Source organism: Gobio gobio (genome assembly GCF_949357685.1).
Source record: "Gobio gobio genome assembly, chromosome: 12".
NCBI classification, from domain to species: Eukaryota; Metazoa; Chordata; class Actinopteri; order Cypriniformes; family Gobionidae; genus Gobio; species Gobio gobio.
Genome location: NC_137105.1, coordinates 4240961 through 4258863, shown reverse-complemented (window position 1 = coordinate 4258863; position 17903 = coordinate 4240961). Strand labels below are relative to the sequence as shown.

The 17903-nt window shown below is 38.9% G+C and overlaps 1 protein-coding gene across 2 annotated transcripts in view; it reads right to left on the bottom strand.

Moving 5' to 3' along the window:
* Window positions 1-17903, bottom strand: part of disp1 (dispatched homolog 1) — a 123527-nt gene that overhangs the window by 30894 nt on the left and 74730 nt on the right. For both annotated transcript variants that reach the window (XM_079831995.1, XM_079831994.1), the window contains exon 2: window positions 4645-5134. In XM_079831995.1, coding sequence (XP_079688121.1) covers window positions 4645-5099 — 455 coding nt within the window. In that variant the 5' untranslated portion in view covers window positions 5100-5134. The remainder of the gene's footprint in view (window positions 1-4644; window positions 5135-17903) is intronic.

The following is a 17903-nucleotide window of genomic DNA, read 5'->3' as shown; positions in this document are numbered from 1 at the left end:
TTATTTAATCAAAAATTTAATCATTCAGTAACCTAAAATATTGTGAAATATTATTACACGATGTTCTTTGTAACTTTTTATTAATCAAAAAAAGAAAAAAAAAGAAAAGAGCATCACATAACATACAAGAGCTGCAAGTAATTTTCTCTTTGCCTTTTGTTGTTTGATTCACATTAATGGCTCAATCGTCAGCAGGTTTATTAGATGCTGCCCCTTTAAGACCAAAATGGAGATCTAATCATATCATTCTCCCATTGATTTCTCCCAACTATTTACGGCCATTTAAGATAAATTTGTGTTTAAGTGAATACTCTCCATGCCGGTCATTTTGAGATATAGGCTATTTGTTGTGTATTTGATGGTTTAGTCGCGCAAGTCGGTCTGTTTCGCAGCGTGCGTGCGCGCGCGCACACATACACATACACCCGCCTTGAACTTGGAAACGGCGTCTATTGCGCGGATTATTGTGCTTTTAATTTTATCAAACACGTCCTGCAATTTAGCCAAAGTGGAGAGAGCATTTGACACCAATAACGGATTGTGCTGAATCTGACGTTTAATGCATGTTTGGGGAGAAATGACAGCGCGCGCTGTGAAGGGAAGGAAGTTGCGCTAGACGGAACACGGGTATAGTTTATAATAGTTTTACCTCATATCTTTTCATAATCCTTGGGGAAAATAAAAATAAAGCGAAAATAAGATTAATATCACAGCCCTAAAGGCCCATTTATACTTCTGCGTCGAGAGTACGCCGTAGTGTACGCCGTAGGCTACGCGCGTAGCCGACGCCGTCGTGAGCATTTATACTTCTGCGCTGTTGTCTGCGTCAATGTGCAATTACACATGCAGACACTAGTAGGCAGTGTCCTCGGGCATGTTGGTGTAATCAAGAGAACAGCCGAAGAAGAAGCTGCTTGTTGTGTAGCATCTGTACATTCATGTCGGCATATCAGCAGCAGTGAGAGAGCGGCTTTTCTTGCAGCTTGAGTTGTTGTATCTAATACAAATTAAGCATCTCTAGTTGATTAGTAAAGTTAAATAAGGCGATCTGGCGCTGGAATGCATTTGTGAAACCATGCGGAGCTCGTGGCCGCTGTTTTCAGCAGCGGTGGCTCAGCAAGCGATTGTTGTTGCGGAGACTTCATTCACGAAATATACCTTAATGTGTCCCTGTTCTTGATATACAATTACTGATTAACATCTTTGGTTTTAATGAGAAAATAAATAAACTATATTCAGCGGATCTATGTATTTATTTACTACCATAAAGAATCGCTGGACTGCAAAATAGTGTGTTATAGCAGACGTAAGGAACTATCATCCAATTTCTGGACACACACACACACACACACTCCTATCGCAGATTTTTTATTTATTTATTGACCTGAGGGAAGGGTTCTGGCAGACCAATCACAGCGCTTGCGGTCCGCGTAGAATTGACGCGTTGTTACATTTTTGGAGAGGTGCGCGTCAGGCTACGGCGTAGGGTACGGCGTATCCAAAGCGTCTATGCGTAGGGTACGGCGTATCCAAAGCGTCTATGCGTAGGGTACGGCGTACCCTCTGCGTGCACTCGACGCAGAAGTATAAATTGGCCTTTAAGTGTAAGCAGACTACATTTTTGTATAGTTCTCTGGCAATCGTCAATCTCTCTCTCTCTTTTACAGTGTGTAAGTGAATGTCGTGATATTACTGATCATGTGAAGATTTTGCTGCGCCGCTATGAATACATTGTAGGGGAAACACTGGTTTTCATCCTGGCCTCCACGTGAGGATAAATGATGAAGTTCAGAATGCTTTCAACCTCCTCAGATCTTTCTCATGTGCTTCCAGATGACAGTGAAGAAAAGTCAAACATCATGACAGCACAATGAGCTGCTCAACCACCCGCTGCTCAGAGAAATCAGTAATGCTGCCCAGATTCATGAAACCTCAGATGCATGTGGACACGAGCGGATTTCAAATCAGGTGAGTTCAAAAGGGCTGATGGAGAATCGTGGAGGTGATTGGCCGCGTCATTGCCAATAATCATCCACGTAATCCAGCAGAAACAGATCAAACAGATGCTCGACATGCTCCTGTCTGCGTAAAAGATGTTGATTTACAGTGCAAAGAACCGCATATGGTTCCTCTTCATCTCTATCTAAAGCAGGGGTGTCCAAAGTCCGGCGCGCGGGCCAAATGTGGCCCAGGGATGAATTACAAAAGGCCCATGGCGTGACTATTAAAATATATTATATGTGGCCCGCCACGCATAATTTACAAATCGTGCAGTTTCACAATGTCAACACAAGGTGGCAGTACTAGATTTTAGGCCAGGGAAACAGCACCAAAAGCGGAACGAAGCAGCTCCACTCGCGAGTCTCTGAACAAATGTGTTTACTTGGTGAGTGTCTCGATCACATGACCACTAAACAGCCAATGAGAAGCGTCCGAGTTCGGCGCAGAGGTCTCCGGTACAAGCTGCACATCTCTCTGTGATTTGATTGAGTTTAAAGCAGATAAACAGCGCTGACTTAATCAACAACACTAACCTGCAAATCAGGAGAAACACTGAGTCGATCCAGTTAAAAAACTTTACAAACAACAATTCACCAACATTTATCATGGATGAGCACTCACTGTAACCGTGGTAATTTGTCAGAAATGTAGGTTAATATCTCATTTTATTTAATTTGTAATGTAGACATGTATTAAATGAGTAATAAAGGCCAAATTACAGACTATTTTGTCCTAAACTTACAGTTTTGTGCATTTGTATTTATATGTTTATAAACCATTAAGCCATTCTAGTTATAGAAATACTATTTTTTTACTTTTTACCATGTGTGCACTGCAAAAAAAAGCTCTTATTTAGTATTTTTGTCTTGTTTCTAGTCTAAATATATCTAAAAAAAATAAATAAAAAAAAACATCTTAAATCAAGATGCATTTACTAGATAAGTTGGATGGATGGATGGATGGATGGGATGGATGGGTTGGGATGGATGGATGGGATGATTGGATTGGATGATTGGATTGGATGGAGGATTGGATTGGATTGGATTGGATGGATGGATGGATGGATGGGTTGGATGGATGGATGGGATGGATGGGATGGGATGGATGGATGGGATGGATGGATGGGATGATTGGATTGGATGGAGGATTGGATTGGATTGGATGGATGGATGGATGGATGGGTTGGATGGATGGATGGGATGGGATGGGATGGGATGGGATGGATTGGATGGATGGGATGGGATCGGATGGATGGATGGGATGATTGGATTGGATGATTGGATTGGATGGAGGATTGGATTGGATTGGATGGATGGATGGGTTGGATGATTGGATTGGATGATTGGATTGGATGGAGGATTGGATTGGATGAATGGATGGATGGGTTGGATTGGATGGATGGATGGATGGATGGATGGGTTGGGATGGATGGATGGGATGATTGGATTGGATGATTGGATTGGATGGAGGATTGGATTGGATTGGATTGGATGGATGGATGGGTTGGATGGATGGATGGATGGGATGGATGGATGGGATGATTGGATTGGATGGAGGATTGGATTGGATTGGATGGATGGATGGGTTGGATGGATGGATGGATGGGATGGATGGGATGGGATGGGATGGATGGGATGGGATGGGATGGGATGGATTGGATGGATGGGATGGGATGGGATGGGATGGATTGGATGGATGGGATGGATGGATGGGATGATTGGATTGGATGATTGGATTGGATGGAGGATTGGATTGGATTGGATGGATGGATGGATGGGTTGGATTGGATGGATGGGTTGGGATGGATGGATGGGATGATTGGATTGGATGGAGGATTGGATTGGATTGGATGAATGGATGGATGGGTTGGATTGGATGGATGGGTTGGGATGGATGGATGGGATGATTGGATTGGATGATTGGATTGGATGGAGGATTGGATTGGATTGGATTGGATTGGATGGATGGATGGATGGGTTGGATTGGATGGATGGATGGGTTGGGATGGATGGATGGGATGATTGGATTGGATGATTGGATTGGATGGAGGATTGGATTGGATTGGATGAATGGATGGATGGGTTGGATTGGATGGATGGATGGATGGATGGGTTGGGATGGATGGATGGGATGATTGGATTGGATGATTGGATTGGATGGAGGATTGGATTGGATTGGATTGGATTGGATTGGATGGATGGATGGATGGGTTGGGATGGATGGATGGGATGATTGGATTGGATGATTGGATTGGATGGAGGATTGGATTGGATTGGATGGATGGATGGGTTGGGTTGGATTGGATGGAGGATTGGATTGGATTGGATGGATGGATGGGTTGGATTGGATGGATGGGTTGGAATGACTTTTTTGGGCTTCAAAAACTCCCATTCACTCCCATTATAAAGCTGGGAAAGAGCCAGGACATTATTGAATATAACTCTGATTGTGTTTGGCTGAAAGTCATATACACCTAGGATGGCTTGAGTAAATTATGGGATAATTGTAGCAATGACGTGTTTTGCTGTAATGAATAAAGTTAATAAAGTTGCCCATTTTGACATTATGAGTGTTACCATGAACACCAATGATCTGTTTTTTACGTAACAAGTCATTTTCCCCAAAAGCAGTGCAGATGCTCACCTCAGAGTGGCCATGTTGGGCTGGTTCTGGAGATGCTCCTGCCAGAAGCAGCGCACGCAGGAGCCCATGTGAAGCGCGGCGGGCGGCACGGAGCTCTGGAAGAGGGCGCAATCCTGCTGGTTCCCATTACAGCAGAGGGGCGGCCGCGGAGAGCAGTAAACACAGCAGGCCGGCGGCAGGGCGTTGGGCAACAGAACGGCCAACCTCTGAGGATCTGCCACAGGCGATGAGGACGAGGAAGAAGAGCTGGGCGAAGATGGACGCGCGGTCCCGTTGGTTTTGAGCCCGCCGTTCTGGCTGCGGCGCGTCAGCTGGGTCTGCTCGTCAGGCTGGGGGGACGCCAACACTCGCGGGCCCTCGGCCGGGGCTTCATTAGCACTGGTGGCAGGGAAACCTGTGGAGGATCCGCCGTTGCTGAGGGGCCGCAGGTCGGTGAAGCCCTCGCTCAGGGCCATGATCCTTCCTGCCCACACGCTGATCAGGACTCAATCTGCAAATAAACACACAATCACGGTCACTCGTGCACAGAAACAGCTTCTGATAACCAGTGTTCATTTCGTTGACGAATAATTTTTCGTCGACGAATAATTTTTCGTCAAAGACCTTTTTTCACTGATGAAAAAACGAGACGATAACTAAATAAAAACTAGTGTTGGATGACAAAAACTATGACGAAAATCAACTGTCATTTTCGTCAACAAATAAAAACTAGGGATGCACCGAATATTCGGCCACCGAAAATTTTCGGCCGAAAATGGCCCAAAAGTGCATTTTCGTAGCCTGACGTAGTCATACTCAATTCTAGTCAGAATATGAGTCTGATCTGCTCCGTTGGGCTGTGATTATGGGGCGTGTTTCAACCGAACCAGAAAAGATCTCAATTGGATAGACCTACAACCAATCAGAGCAACGGAGCGACGCACAATGTCAACAGAACTCAACTGCACTGTGTTGCCATGTCCGCGGGTTGAAGCGACCCCAATTATGTGATATACAAACCCAGGAATGCGATTTTTAGCTGCCAGCCCTGCCAAAATAACACATATTTTACCCCCCAAATGCCTTTTTTTTCCCGGAGAACCCCCCCTGGAAAGCTATTGGGCTTGTTTTTGGCTAGTTTTGAGGAACGTTAGCAATTGGGCGGTTTTGTTGTAAAAACTTGGCAACTCTGTCTGCACGCACGCTGGAACAAGTAGCCTAACGTTAGAAGAACAAGATGAGTGCAAACGATCTTTGCCGGTGTTGTAAAAAAATTATTTAAGGATACACAGAGTACTTACCAACACGATCATCATTTCTGAGAGAAATAGTAAAGGTGAATGCATATACGAACAAGTTCTCCGTTTAGGATTAGAACAAACTCAACCCAAGCGGCTTTTGATGACGTGGATGATGACGTTACTGTTGATCATCTGTCCATCATCGTCTAAAGCCGCCCTGACAATTTCATTGGTCCGAACAGTTTCAGTTCGGGCATAATTACTCCTCTACCGATCAATTCCAGACCGAACTGCCCGAGTAAAAATGTTGTGGGCGGGGCTAAGTTCGGCTGGCATCCAGGCTAGCATTTTCGGTTTTCGGCCGAAAGACTTTTATCACCGAAACAACATGGCCGAAATGTTGTGATGACGCAAACAGAAACCGCAACCTGCACGTGCTTGTCTGAAGCAATGTCTGCGGTGTGGACGCATTTGATTTTCAGTATATCTGAGAAACAGCCACGTCTGCTCCAGCGAGAGCTAGTGTTCAGTGCAGCTCATGTTCTTGATGAGAAGAGGACCAGACTTCACTGTGAAACCCAACGGTTTCCCAACGCAATCTTTAACAGTGGGCATGTTTTAAGCGCGGAACACACTTCAATCCGAGTTCCCACACCAACATCGATCAACATGCATCACGAAATTCAAACGATAAATGCCGTTTTGACGCTCTTTAACCCTTAATCGTCCCTCAGGTAGGGTTTACGTTTGAGTCCCTTGGGGTCAGATAGACCCCAAACTTTTACAGAGCGATTGCATAAGGAAATATAATTTTTTTACATGGAAAACTATATATAATTTTTTTTATTTACTTCTGAACTATACATTTATGCTGTGTTTTTGTGGGTATTTGGTAGTTTTTTACCTATTTACTGCACAAATACTTAACTATGTCATAAATTGGCTCATTAAAAATGATTTTTTTATGAAAAAAATCACTTGAATGATGATCTTAAATAAATATAAATAGTTTTTGGACATTGCTCTATGTGTTAGGGATAGAATACCGCCATCTGTAGGTTTGTGGAAAAACTTTAGGAATTATAGTTAAAGAGAAAGAGAGCAATGACCACATTATCCACTAGAGGTCCAGAGGGAAGTTATGCAAAAGTTGAGCTGCCTTTCATCTTTCTTTTATTTGCCCTTTTCCCTCTCTTTCTCATGATTGTTCCATGTTGCATTTGTGCTCTAGTATTTGTCCTTCATTTATGTATGGAATTTTTTCTGATTTATGCCAGTTTTGTTGATTTTATTTGCCAGTTTCTATAAAAATGCTCTCTGTTGCAGTCACACACATGTGTTTGTTTGTGTGTGTGTGTGTGTGTGTGTGTGTGTGTGTGTGTGTGTGTGTGTGTGTGTGTGTGTGTGTGTGTGTGTGTGTGTGTGTGTGTGTGTGTGTGTGTGTGTGTGTGTGTGTGTGTGTGTACATGTGTGTGTATGAGATTCGTTCTACAAAGTTCGTTCTACTTTGTGTTTATGCTCTAGGACCAGATCTTGATATAAATGTAGACATTTTCAGATTTATACTGGATTTAGTTGATTTTTTTTTACAAAGTGAAAAAAAAGCTTTTTTTTACATTTTCCCATTCATTGCCAAAATCCAAAAAAATGCTCCAGACACCTGTGTTTGTGTGTGTCTGTGTGTCTGTGTGTGTGTGTGTGTGTGTGTGTGTGTGTGTGTGTGTGTGTGTGTGTGTGTGTGTGTGTGTGTGAACATGCTTGTTCCATATTGCATTTGTGCTCTAGTATTAGTACTTCATTTATGTATGAAAATCTTTCAGATTTATGCCAGTTTTGTTGATTTTATTTGCCAATTTCAATAAAAATACTCTCTGTTGCAGTCACACACATGTGTTTGTTTGTGTGTGTGTGTGTGTACATGTGTGTGTAGTATGAGATAGAAAGTTTGTTCTACTTTGTGTTTATGCTCTAGGACCAGACCTTGATATAAATGTGGAAATTTTCAGATTTATACTGGATTTAGTTAATTTTTTTGACAAAAAAAATGAAAAAAATGTATTTTTTACACTTTCCCATTAATTTTCAATGTGGGGTCAATCTGACCCCGAGGGTCTTAAACGGTAAAAAACTTTTTACACACCTTTAGAACAACCAAATCAAGCCCAGATGTTTTGTGCATGTTTAGATAGATTATTTAGTAAAAGTCACAGAGTCTCATGGCCCTGAGATGAAGGGAACACTTTTTAAAAATGGAGGAAAAGTCCAGTGGGGTCAGCTGGACTCCGAGGGCCGATTAAGGGTTAATGTGGCATCACTGATCACATCACAGTTCAAGCGGCGGCGCTCGCGCGATCATCTCTTCCTAGAGAATAAACATGAATGAACATCTAAGGTATGTTGAGGATACATTAACACTTACTGTCTCGTATCATATGTGGTGTAATCGCTCAATCAGTGTTTCAACGGCGAAAAGACGTCAATATAACTGCTGTAAACCAAACAAATGTCATGTAACTTTAGCATCACATTTACCTCAGGCAGTCATTCAGTGTCCACAGAATTTTATTCACTAAAGTAAATCAACTCTTTCACTAAATATATGCTCTATATTAGCCATTATATTCATTATATTCTACTTAACCTGTTAATGATATCTTGATTATTTCATGCATGTTAAATAAACTGTGTATAAATGATTATATTTCAACAACGAATTGGATAAAAAACTATTTTATAATCAGATTTAGAAGTTATTGCAAAAACTGCCTTATGTAAAGTTTACATGTTTGCGTACTATGTTATTTGAGTGTTGATTATTAGACCTAATGCACTTGTTCTGAATGCACTTTCTTGCAGTAGTCCTACAGAGAAAATTTTAAAATGCACTAGACCTAAATGCACTTTGTTTTTATGAGAGAACATTTAATTTTAAAACCTTTCTGTAGGCCTGTACATTATTATTTAATGTACAAATGAGTGGGGTCAAGTTAAACATTTTAGTTTGAATTTTATTTTATACTGTGCATTGTTGCAATGTGCTAAAAAATATTGGCATAATTTGTAATTGATTTATTCTTTGAAACTTTAATATTAATTTATGCAATTGCAATGCCTTGACTAAATGCCTTTAGTAAAGTTAGTACACAGTCATAGCCATAAATGCAATGGTACTAATAATTGGCATAATTTCTTTCGGTGTTTCGGTGTTTCGGTGTTTCGGTGTTTCGGTTTTCGGCCTTGGTTTCGGCCAAGAATTTTCATTTCGGTACATCCCTAATAAAAACGAGACGAAAATGTTAGTGAGGGTCGATTAGAGAAGAGATCGGGTCAGAACTGATGTCCTGAGTAACAGATGCTGATCTAACCGCTGGAAAACACGGCTCATCCCCAATCCAGAGCGGCTCATAATCAATCAATAACACACATTTATACCAGGCAATTGTTTATGAACTAATGCTGATGAATAATGACAATGTTTACTTTACAATGTTTATATAGTAATGTGTTTAAGACGGTTGTAACAACGCATATTTATCTTCTCATCTGAACTTGAATGAGCTCCTGCAACTGCAATAGAGACACAGACATTTCAAAATAAGAGTCCCGGTGTATTTCGAGCTTGTTTATAATTAAAAGTCACGCATTATATATTCGTTTTTGCTTACACAATAAAATGTATTTAATTTCATTCCCATTTAATTCATAGTCAGGAGGAAAGACCAGTATTTGACACATATTCAATAAAGCACCAGGGTTATAATAGTTCACTAAAACCATTAAAAAAAAATCTTCATTACTTGAAATCAAATAAATGTTAACTTATTTGAAGCTTTAGCTTAACCGGATATGGCCTACTAACTAAAACAGAAATACAAAGTTATAAAAACTATATAGATGTTTTTAAAAAACAAACTGAATTGAGCTCTTTCGTGTATTTTTAATGTCAAAAACAAAATGGTGTCAAAATCAGTTCAAGTTACAGTCGGTTATGTAATGCTCAAATGCTTAATGTATTACAATTTAACTAAACTCATTAGATTTTAGGAGACTAAAACTACAGTAGATTAGACTAAAATCTTATGATATTTAGTCGACTAAAACAAAAAACAATTCAGGTGACTAAAATATGACTAAAACTAAATGGCATTTTAGTCAAAAGACTATGACTAAAAATATATCAAAATTTCCTGTCAAAATGAACACTGCTGATAACCGTTACACACACTGAAAACTACCTAACCACCCCTTAGATGATACGAGATACTATTATAGTTATTTTGATGGGGTTTTTTATTTGTTTTTTGTCTATATAGTTATTAATTTGTACTCTATTATTACTTATTTCCTATTTTAGTATAAGTTAAATATTTTGTTTTTTAATTTTACTTTATCTGAGTAAAAAAAAAAAATCTTCAAATAACATTTTTTGTTTATGATTTTAGTTTTTTTAACGAGTGAATCATTAGATTGATTCAAACCAATGTGTTCGAGACTGAATCATTAAAAAGAACCGACTCATAAGAGTAATTTATCTTCTCCATAAATGTCTTCATTAAAAACCACGATTAATCACTGGGATATTAAAACACATACATTGACTGAAAAAAATTCAGAGCATTGTTTATATATTATTAAATAATTAAACATTTTAAAGGTTGTTTTTGTCATTTTTAATGTGTATATATAGTATATTTTATTATTTATTTAATATTTCAGCACATTAATCCAAATTAAAATGTATATAAGTTAAAGTTTTTTTGCCGTTTAACTTTATTTTAGTCCAATTGTATTTTATTTTTAATTATCAAAAATTATTTATTTAATGGTTTTAGCTTGTAACTATAATATCCCTGGTGGAAACGCAATTTCTCACGATTTACAAATAGTTGGAAACATTTGGGATATTGTAAGTACTTAACTGAACAAAATATATAACACTGGCCTAATGGTTTTTGGGTATTTTACTGAAAAATGTGTACATAATGCACCTTTAAAATAACTTATTCACATAATGAGTGGATCATTAGATTGATTCAGCTCAGTAACTCGTATTCAAGAGTGAATCATTAAGGAGTCGTTTGTTCATGAATCTTTTTGACAGCCTTGATTCTGAAAGTATTTTGCTCATTTATTGTCTCCATGCAGATTTTAAAAAGTCTTAACCAAACCAACAAACTTCAAGATGAACCACAACTTAACAAACGCTGATTTTAAAGCAAAAAATTTAATTAAAAGATGAAATAATGACTCTTTTTTTCAGGACACTAAGATGTAGCTTTACCAGATTAAGAACACATGTCCGTCTGTACTGTTATTGCTGAAAAATAATTTTCTCTATGAAGGAACTAAATGGGATTCATAGTTCCAGAACATTGTGGTTTGGTTGCGTTTTTTTTGTTTTTTTTAAAGCACCAGTTCAGACAGCCAACCAGCTCTCGATTACCAACACTAGGGGAACATCAGGAAGAATGGCTTTGTGAAGAAAGTGAATTTCAAAGGCTAGGTCTGATTGAAAAGAACAGGTTCAAACACATTGGACAGACAGCAGAGGAGTCTACGTTTCATGGTATGCTTGAATTTCAGCCCCCATGGCCATGAAATTGTTGCAGAGGAATGACATGGGCCGATATTAAATGTTGCATTGGATGTTTTAAAGCGTAGGCCATGCATATCACAGTCAAATAAGACCCAACCGTATTAACCCAGGTAAACGCAGAGTTGTGATCCTGGACGCTTGCCCAGACATACACACTGGTCAGCGCTTTCTGTGAAGTAAATCACCCGCGTTCTTACATGACAGGTGGAGACCTGCAAGACTCCATTGGAAACCGAAGATAGTCTCAAACCGCAGGGCAAAACTTCGCAAGAAACACTCAAAATAAGTGCCAGGATCATGAAAGATCTCGTTTGATACAGTGGCGAGCAGGTTTCCCCTTCTGACTGTCCTGTGTGTGTGTGCTGTAAACACAGCGTCCAAAATACCCTCTCGCACCAACAAATCTGGTTGTGTTCGCAGTTGAACCGCATCCATTTAAAAAGCAGGCAGATAGAGAGAGCTTTCTGAAACGGGAAAGCCAAGGGAGGGAAAACACATGCAGTAATAATGCATCCTTTCTGAACGGCAACGTTTCAGAGCCGGATACTAAACACGGCCAATTAACACGAGAGAGCAATTCCAAATTTGCGTTTGATATCTCCAAAAATGAGCTTTCAGTGAGATTTTGTTTGGGCGCAGTACCAAACGCTTCCACTAGATGAAATTCGCTTCACTTTTATTTCCAATGCGCTCATTTTTAACCGCGAACAATACAAAGTGTGACTATTTTTCACAGGACCATTTAACCTTTTCGAAATCATGTCCATGACATTCATCTTTCTCACGAATACAATCGGAGTTACATTAAAAAATGTGCATCTATCCATCATAAAAATGCATCTATCATCATAAAAGTGCATCTCTCCATCATGAAAGTGCATCCATCCATCATAAAAAGGCATCCATCCATCATAAAAGTGCATCCATCCATCCATCATAAAAGTGCATCCATCCATCATAAAAGTGCATCCATCATCATAAAAGGGCATCCATCCATCATAAAAAGGCATCCATCCATCATAAAAGTGCATCCATCCATCCATTAAAAAAAGTGCATCCATCCATCATAAAAGTGCATCTATCCATCATGAAAGTGCACCTATCCATCATAAAAGGGCATCCATCCATCCATTAAAAAAAGTGCATCCATCCATCATAAAAGGGCATCCATCCATCATAAAAGTGCATCTATCCATTAAAAAAGTGCATCTATCCATTAAAAAAGTGCATCCATCCATCATAAAAGGGCATCTATCCATCATAAAAGTGCATCCATCCATCCATTAAAAAAAGTGCATCCATCCATCATAAAGGGGCATCCATCCATCATAAAAGTGCATCTATCCATTAAAAAAGTGCATCTATCCATTAAAAAAGTGCATCTATCCATTAAAAAAGTGCATCCATCCATCATAAAAGGGCATCCATCCATCATAAAAGGGCATCTATTCATCATAAAAGTGCATCCATCCATTAAAAAAGTGCATCTATCCATTAAAAAAGTGCATCCATCCATCATAAAAGTGCATCCACCAATCCATCCATCATTAAAGTGCATCCATCCATCATTAAAGTGCATCCATCCATCATAAAAGTGCATCCATCCATCATTAAAGTGCATCCATCCATCATAAAAGTGCATCCATCCATCCATCATTAAAGTGCATCCATCCATCATAAAAGTGCATCCATCCATCATAAAAGGGCATCCATCCATCCATCATAAAAAGGCATCCATCCATCATAAAAGTGCATCTCTCCATCATAAAAGGGCATCCATCCATTAAAAAAAGTGCATCCATCCATCATAAAAGTGCATCCATCCATCCATTAAAAAAGTGCATCCATCCATCATAAAAGTGCATCTATCCATCATGAAAGTGCATCTATCCATCATAAAAGTGCATCCATCCATCCATCATAAAAGTGCATCCATCATCATAAAAGGGCATCCATCCATCCATCATAAAAAGGCATCCATCCATCATAAAAGGGCATCTATCCATCCATCATAAAAGTGCATCCATCATCATAAAAGGGCATCCATCCATCCATCATAAAAAGGCATCCATCCATCATAAAAGGGCATCCATCCATCATAAAAGGGCATCTATCCATCATAAAAGTGCATCCATCCATCATAAAAGGGCATCCATCCATCATAAAAGGGCATCTATTCATCATAAAAGTGCATCCATCCATTAAAAAAGTGCATCTATCCATCATAAAAGTGCATCCATCCATCATAAAAGTGCATCCATCCGTCATAAAAGTGCATCTATCTATCATAAAAGGGCATCCATCATCATAAAAGGGCATCCATCCATCCATCATAAAAAGGCATCCATCCATCATAAAAGGGCATCCATCCATCATAAAAGGGCATCTATCCATCATAAAAGTGCATCCATCCATCATAAAAGGGCATCCATCCATCATAAAAGGGCATCTATTCATCATAAAAGTGCATCCATCCATTAAAAAAGTGCATCTATCCATTAAAAAAGTGCATCCATCCATCATAAAAGTGCATCCACCAATCCATCCATCATAAAAGGGCATCCATCCATCATTAAAGTGCATCCATCCATCATAAAAGTGCATCCATCCATCATTAAAGTGCATCCATCCATCATAAAAGTGCATCCATCCATCATTAAAGTGCATCCATCCATCATAAAAGTGCATCCATCCATCATAAAAGTGCATCCATCCATCATAAAAGTGCATCCATCCATCCATCATTAAAGTGCATCCATCCATCATAAAAGTGCATCCATCCATCCATCATAAAAGTGCATCCATCATCATAAAAGTGCATCCATCCATCCATCATTAAAGTGCATCCATCCATCATAAAAGTGCATCCATCCATCCATCATTAAAGTGCATCCATCCATCATAAAAGTGCATCCATCCATCCATCATAAAAGTGCATCCATCCATCATAAAAGTGCATCCATCCATCCATCATAAAAAGGCATCCATCCATCATAAAAGTGCATCTCTCCATCATAAAAATGCATCTATCCATCATAAAAGGGCATCCATCCATTAAAAAAGTGCATCTATCATCATAAAAGTGCATCCATCCATCATAAAAGTGCATCTATCCATCATGAAAGTGCATCTATCCATCATAAAAGGGCATCCATCCATCATAAAAGGGCATCCATCCATCATAAAAGTGCATCCATCCATCATTAAAGTGCATCCATCCATCATAAAAGTGCATCCATCCATCATAAAAGTGCATCCATCCATCATGAAAGTGCATCCATCCATCCATCATTAAAGTGCATCCATCCATCATAAAAGTGCATCCATCCATCCATCATAAAAGTGCATCCATCATCATAAAAGTGCATCCATCCATCCATCATTAAAGTGCATCCATCCATCATAAAAGTGCATCCATCCATCCATCATTAAAGTGCATCCATCCATCATAAAAGTGCATCCATCCATCCATCATAAAAGTGCATCCATCCATCATAAAAGTGCATCCATCCATCCATCATAAAAAGGCATCCATCCATCATAAAAGTGCATCTCTCCATCATAAAAATGCATCTATCCATCATAAAAGGGCATCCATCCATTAAAAAAGTGCATCTATCATCATAAAAGTGCATCCATCCATCATAAAAGTGCATCTATCCATCATGAAAGTGCATCTATCCATCATAAAAGTGCATCTATCCATCATTAAAGTGCATCCATCCATCATAAAAGTGCATCCATCCATCCATCATTAAAGTGCATCCATCCATCATAAAAGTGCATCCATCCATCCATCATAAAAGTGCATCCATCATCATAAAAGTGCATCCATCCATCCATCATTAAAGTGCATCCATCCATCATAAAAGTGCATCCATCCATCCATCATTAAAGTGCATCCATCCATCATAAAAGTGCATCCATCCATCCATCATAAAAGTGCATCCATCCATCATAAAAGTGCATCCATCCATCCATCATAAAAAGGCATCCATCCATCATAAAAGTGCATCTCTCCATCATAAAAATGCATCTATCCATCATAAAAGGGCATCCATCCATTAAAAAAGTGCATCTATCATCATAAAAGTGCATCTATCCATCATAAAAGTGCATCTATCCATCATGAAAGTGCATCTATCCATCATAAAAGGGCATCCATCCATCATAAAAGGGCATCCATCCATCATAAAAGTGCATCCATCCATCATAAAAGGGCATCCATCCATTAAAAAAGTGCATCTATCCATCATAAAAGTGCATCTATCCATTAAAAAAGTGCATCTATCCATTAAAAAAGTGCATCCATCCATCATAAAAGTGCATCTATCCATTAAAAAAGTGCATCTATCCATTTAAAAAGTGCATCCATCCATCATAAAAGGGCATCCATCCATCATAAAAGTGCATCCATCCATCATAAAAGTGCATCCATCCATCATAAAAGGGCATCCATCCATCATAAAAGGGCATCCACCCATCATAAAAGTGCATCCATCCATTAAAAAAGTGCATCTATCCATTAAAAAAGTGCATCCATCCATCATGAAAGTGCATCCATCCATCATTAAAGTGCATCCATCCATCATAAAAGTGCATCCATCCATCATTAAAGTGCATCCATCCATCATTAAAGTACATCCATCCATCCATCCATCATTAAAGTACATCCATCCATCCATCATTAAAGTGCATCCATCCATCATAAAAGTGCATCCATCCATCCATCATAAAAGTGCATCCATCATCATAAAAGGGCATCCATCCATCCATCATAAAAGTGCAACTATCCATTATAAAAGGGCATCCATCCATTAAAAAAAGTGCATCCATCCATCATAAAAGTGCATCCATCCATCCATTAAAAAAGTGCATCCATCCATCATAAAAATGCATCTATCCATCATAAAAGGGCATCCATCCATTAAAAAAAGTGCATCCATCCATCATAAAAGTGCATCCATCCATCCATTAAAAAAGTGCATCCATCCATCATAAAAGTGCATCTATCCATCATGAAAGTGCATCTATCCATCATAAAAGGGCATCCATCCATCATAAAAGGGCATCCATCCATCATAAAAGGGCATCCATCCATCATAAAAGGGCATCCATCCATTAAAAAAGTGCATCTATCCATCATAAAAGTGCATCTATCCATTAAAAAAGTGCATCTATCCATTAAAAAAGTGCATCTATCCATCATAAAAGTGCATCCATCCATCATAAAAGTGCATCTATCCATTAAAAAAGTGCATCTATCCATTAAAAAAGTGCATCCATCCATCATAAAAGTGCATCTATCCATTAAAAAAGTGCATCTATCCATTTAAAAAGTGCATCCATCCATCATAAAAGGGCATCCATCCATCATAAAAGGGCATCCATCCATCATAAAAGTGCATCCATCCATCATAAAAGTGCATCCATCCATCATAAAAGTGCATCTATCCATTAAAAAAGTGCATCTATCCATTTAAAAAGTGCATCCATCCATCATAAAAGGGCATCCATCCATCATAAAAGGGCATCCATCCATCATAAAAGTGCATCCATCCATCATAAAAGTGCATCCATCCATCATAAAAGTGCATCCATCCATCATAAAAGTGCATCCATCCATCATAAAAGGGCATCCACCCATCATAAAAGTGCATCCACCCATCATAAAAGTGCATCCATCCATTAAAAAAGTGCATCTATCCATTAAAAAAGTGCATCCATCCATCCATCCATCATTAAAGTACATCCATCCATCCATCCATCATTAAAGTGCATCCATCCATCATAAAAGGGCATCCATCCATCATAAAAGGGCATCCACCCATCATAAAAGTGCATCCATCCATTAAAAAAGTGCATCTATCCATTAAAAAAGTGCATCCATCCATCCATCCATCATTAAAGTACATCCATCCATCCATCCATCATTAAAGTGCATCTATCCATCATAAAAGTGCATCCATCCATCATAAAAGTGCATCCATCCATCATAAAAGTGCATCCATCCATCATTAAAGTGCATCTATCCATCATAAAAGTGCATCTATCCATCATAAAAGTGCATCTATCCATCATAAAAGTGCATCCATCCATCATAAAAGTGCATCCATCCATCATAAAAGTGCATCTATCCATCATAAAAGTGCATCTATCCATCATAAAAGTGCATCTATCCATCATAAAAGTGCATCCATCCATCATAAAAGTGCATCTATCCATCATAAAAGTGCATCTATCCATCATAAAAGTGCATCCATCCATCATAAAAGTGCATCCATCCATCATAAAAGTGCATCTATCCATCATAAAAGTGCATCTATCCATCATAAAAGTGCATCTATCCATCATAAAAGTGCATCCATCCATCATAAAAGTGCATCCATCCATCATTAAAGTGCATCTATCCATCATAAAAGTGCATCTATCCATCATAAAAG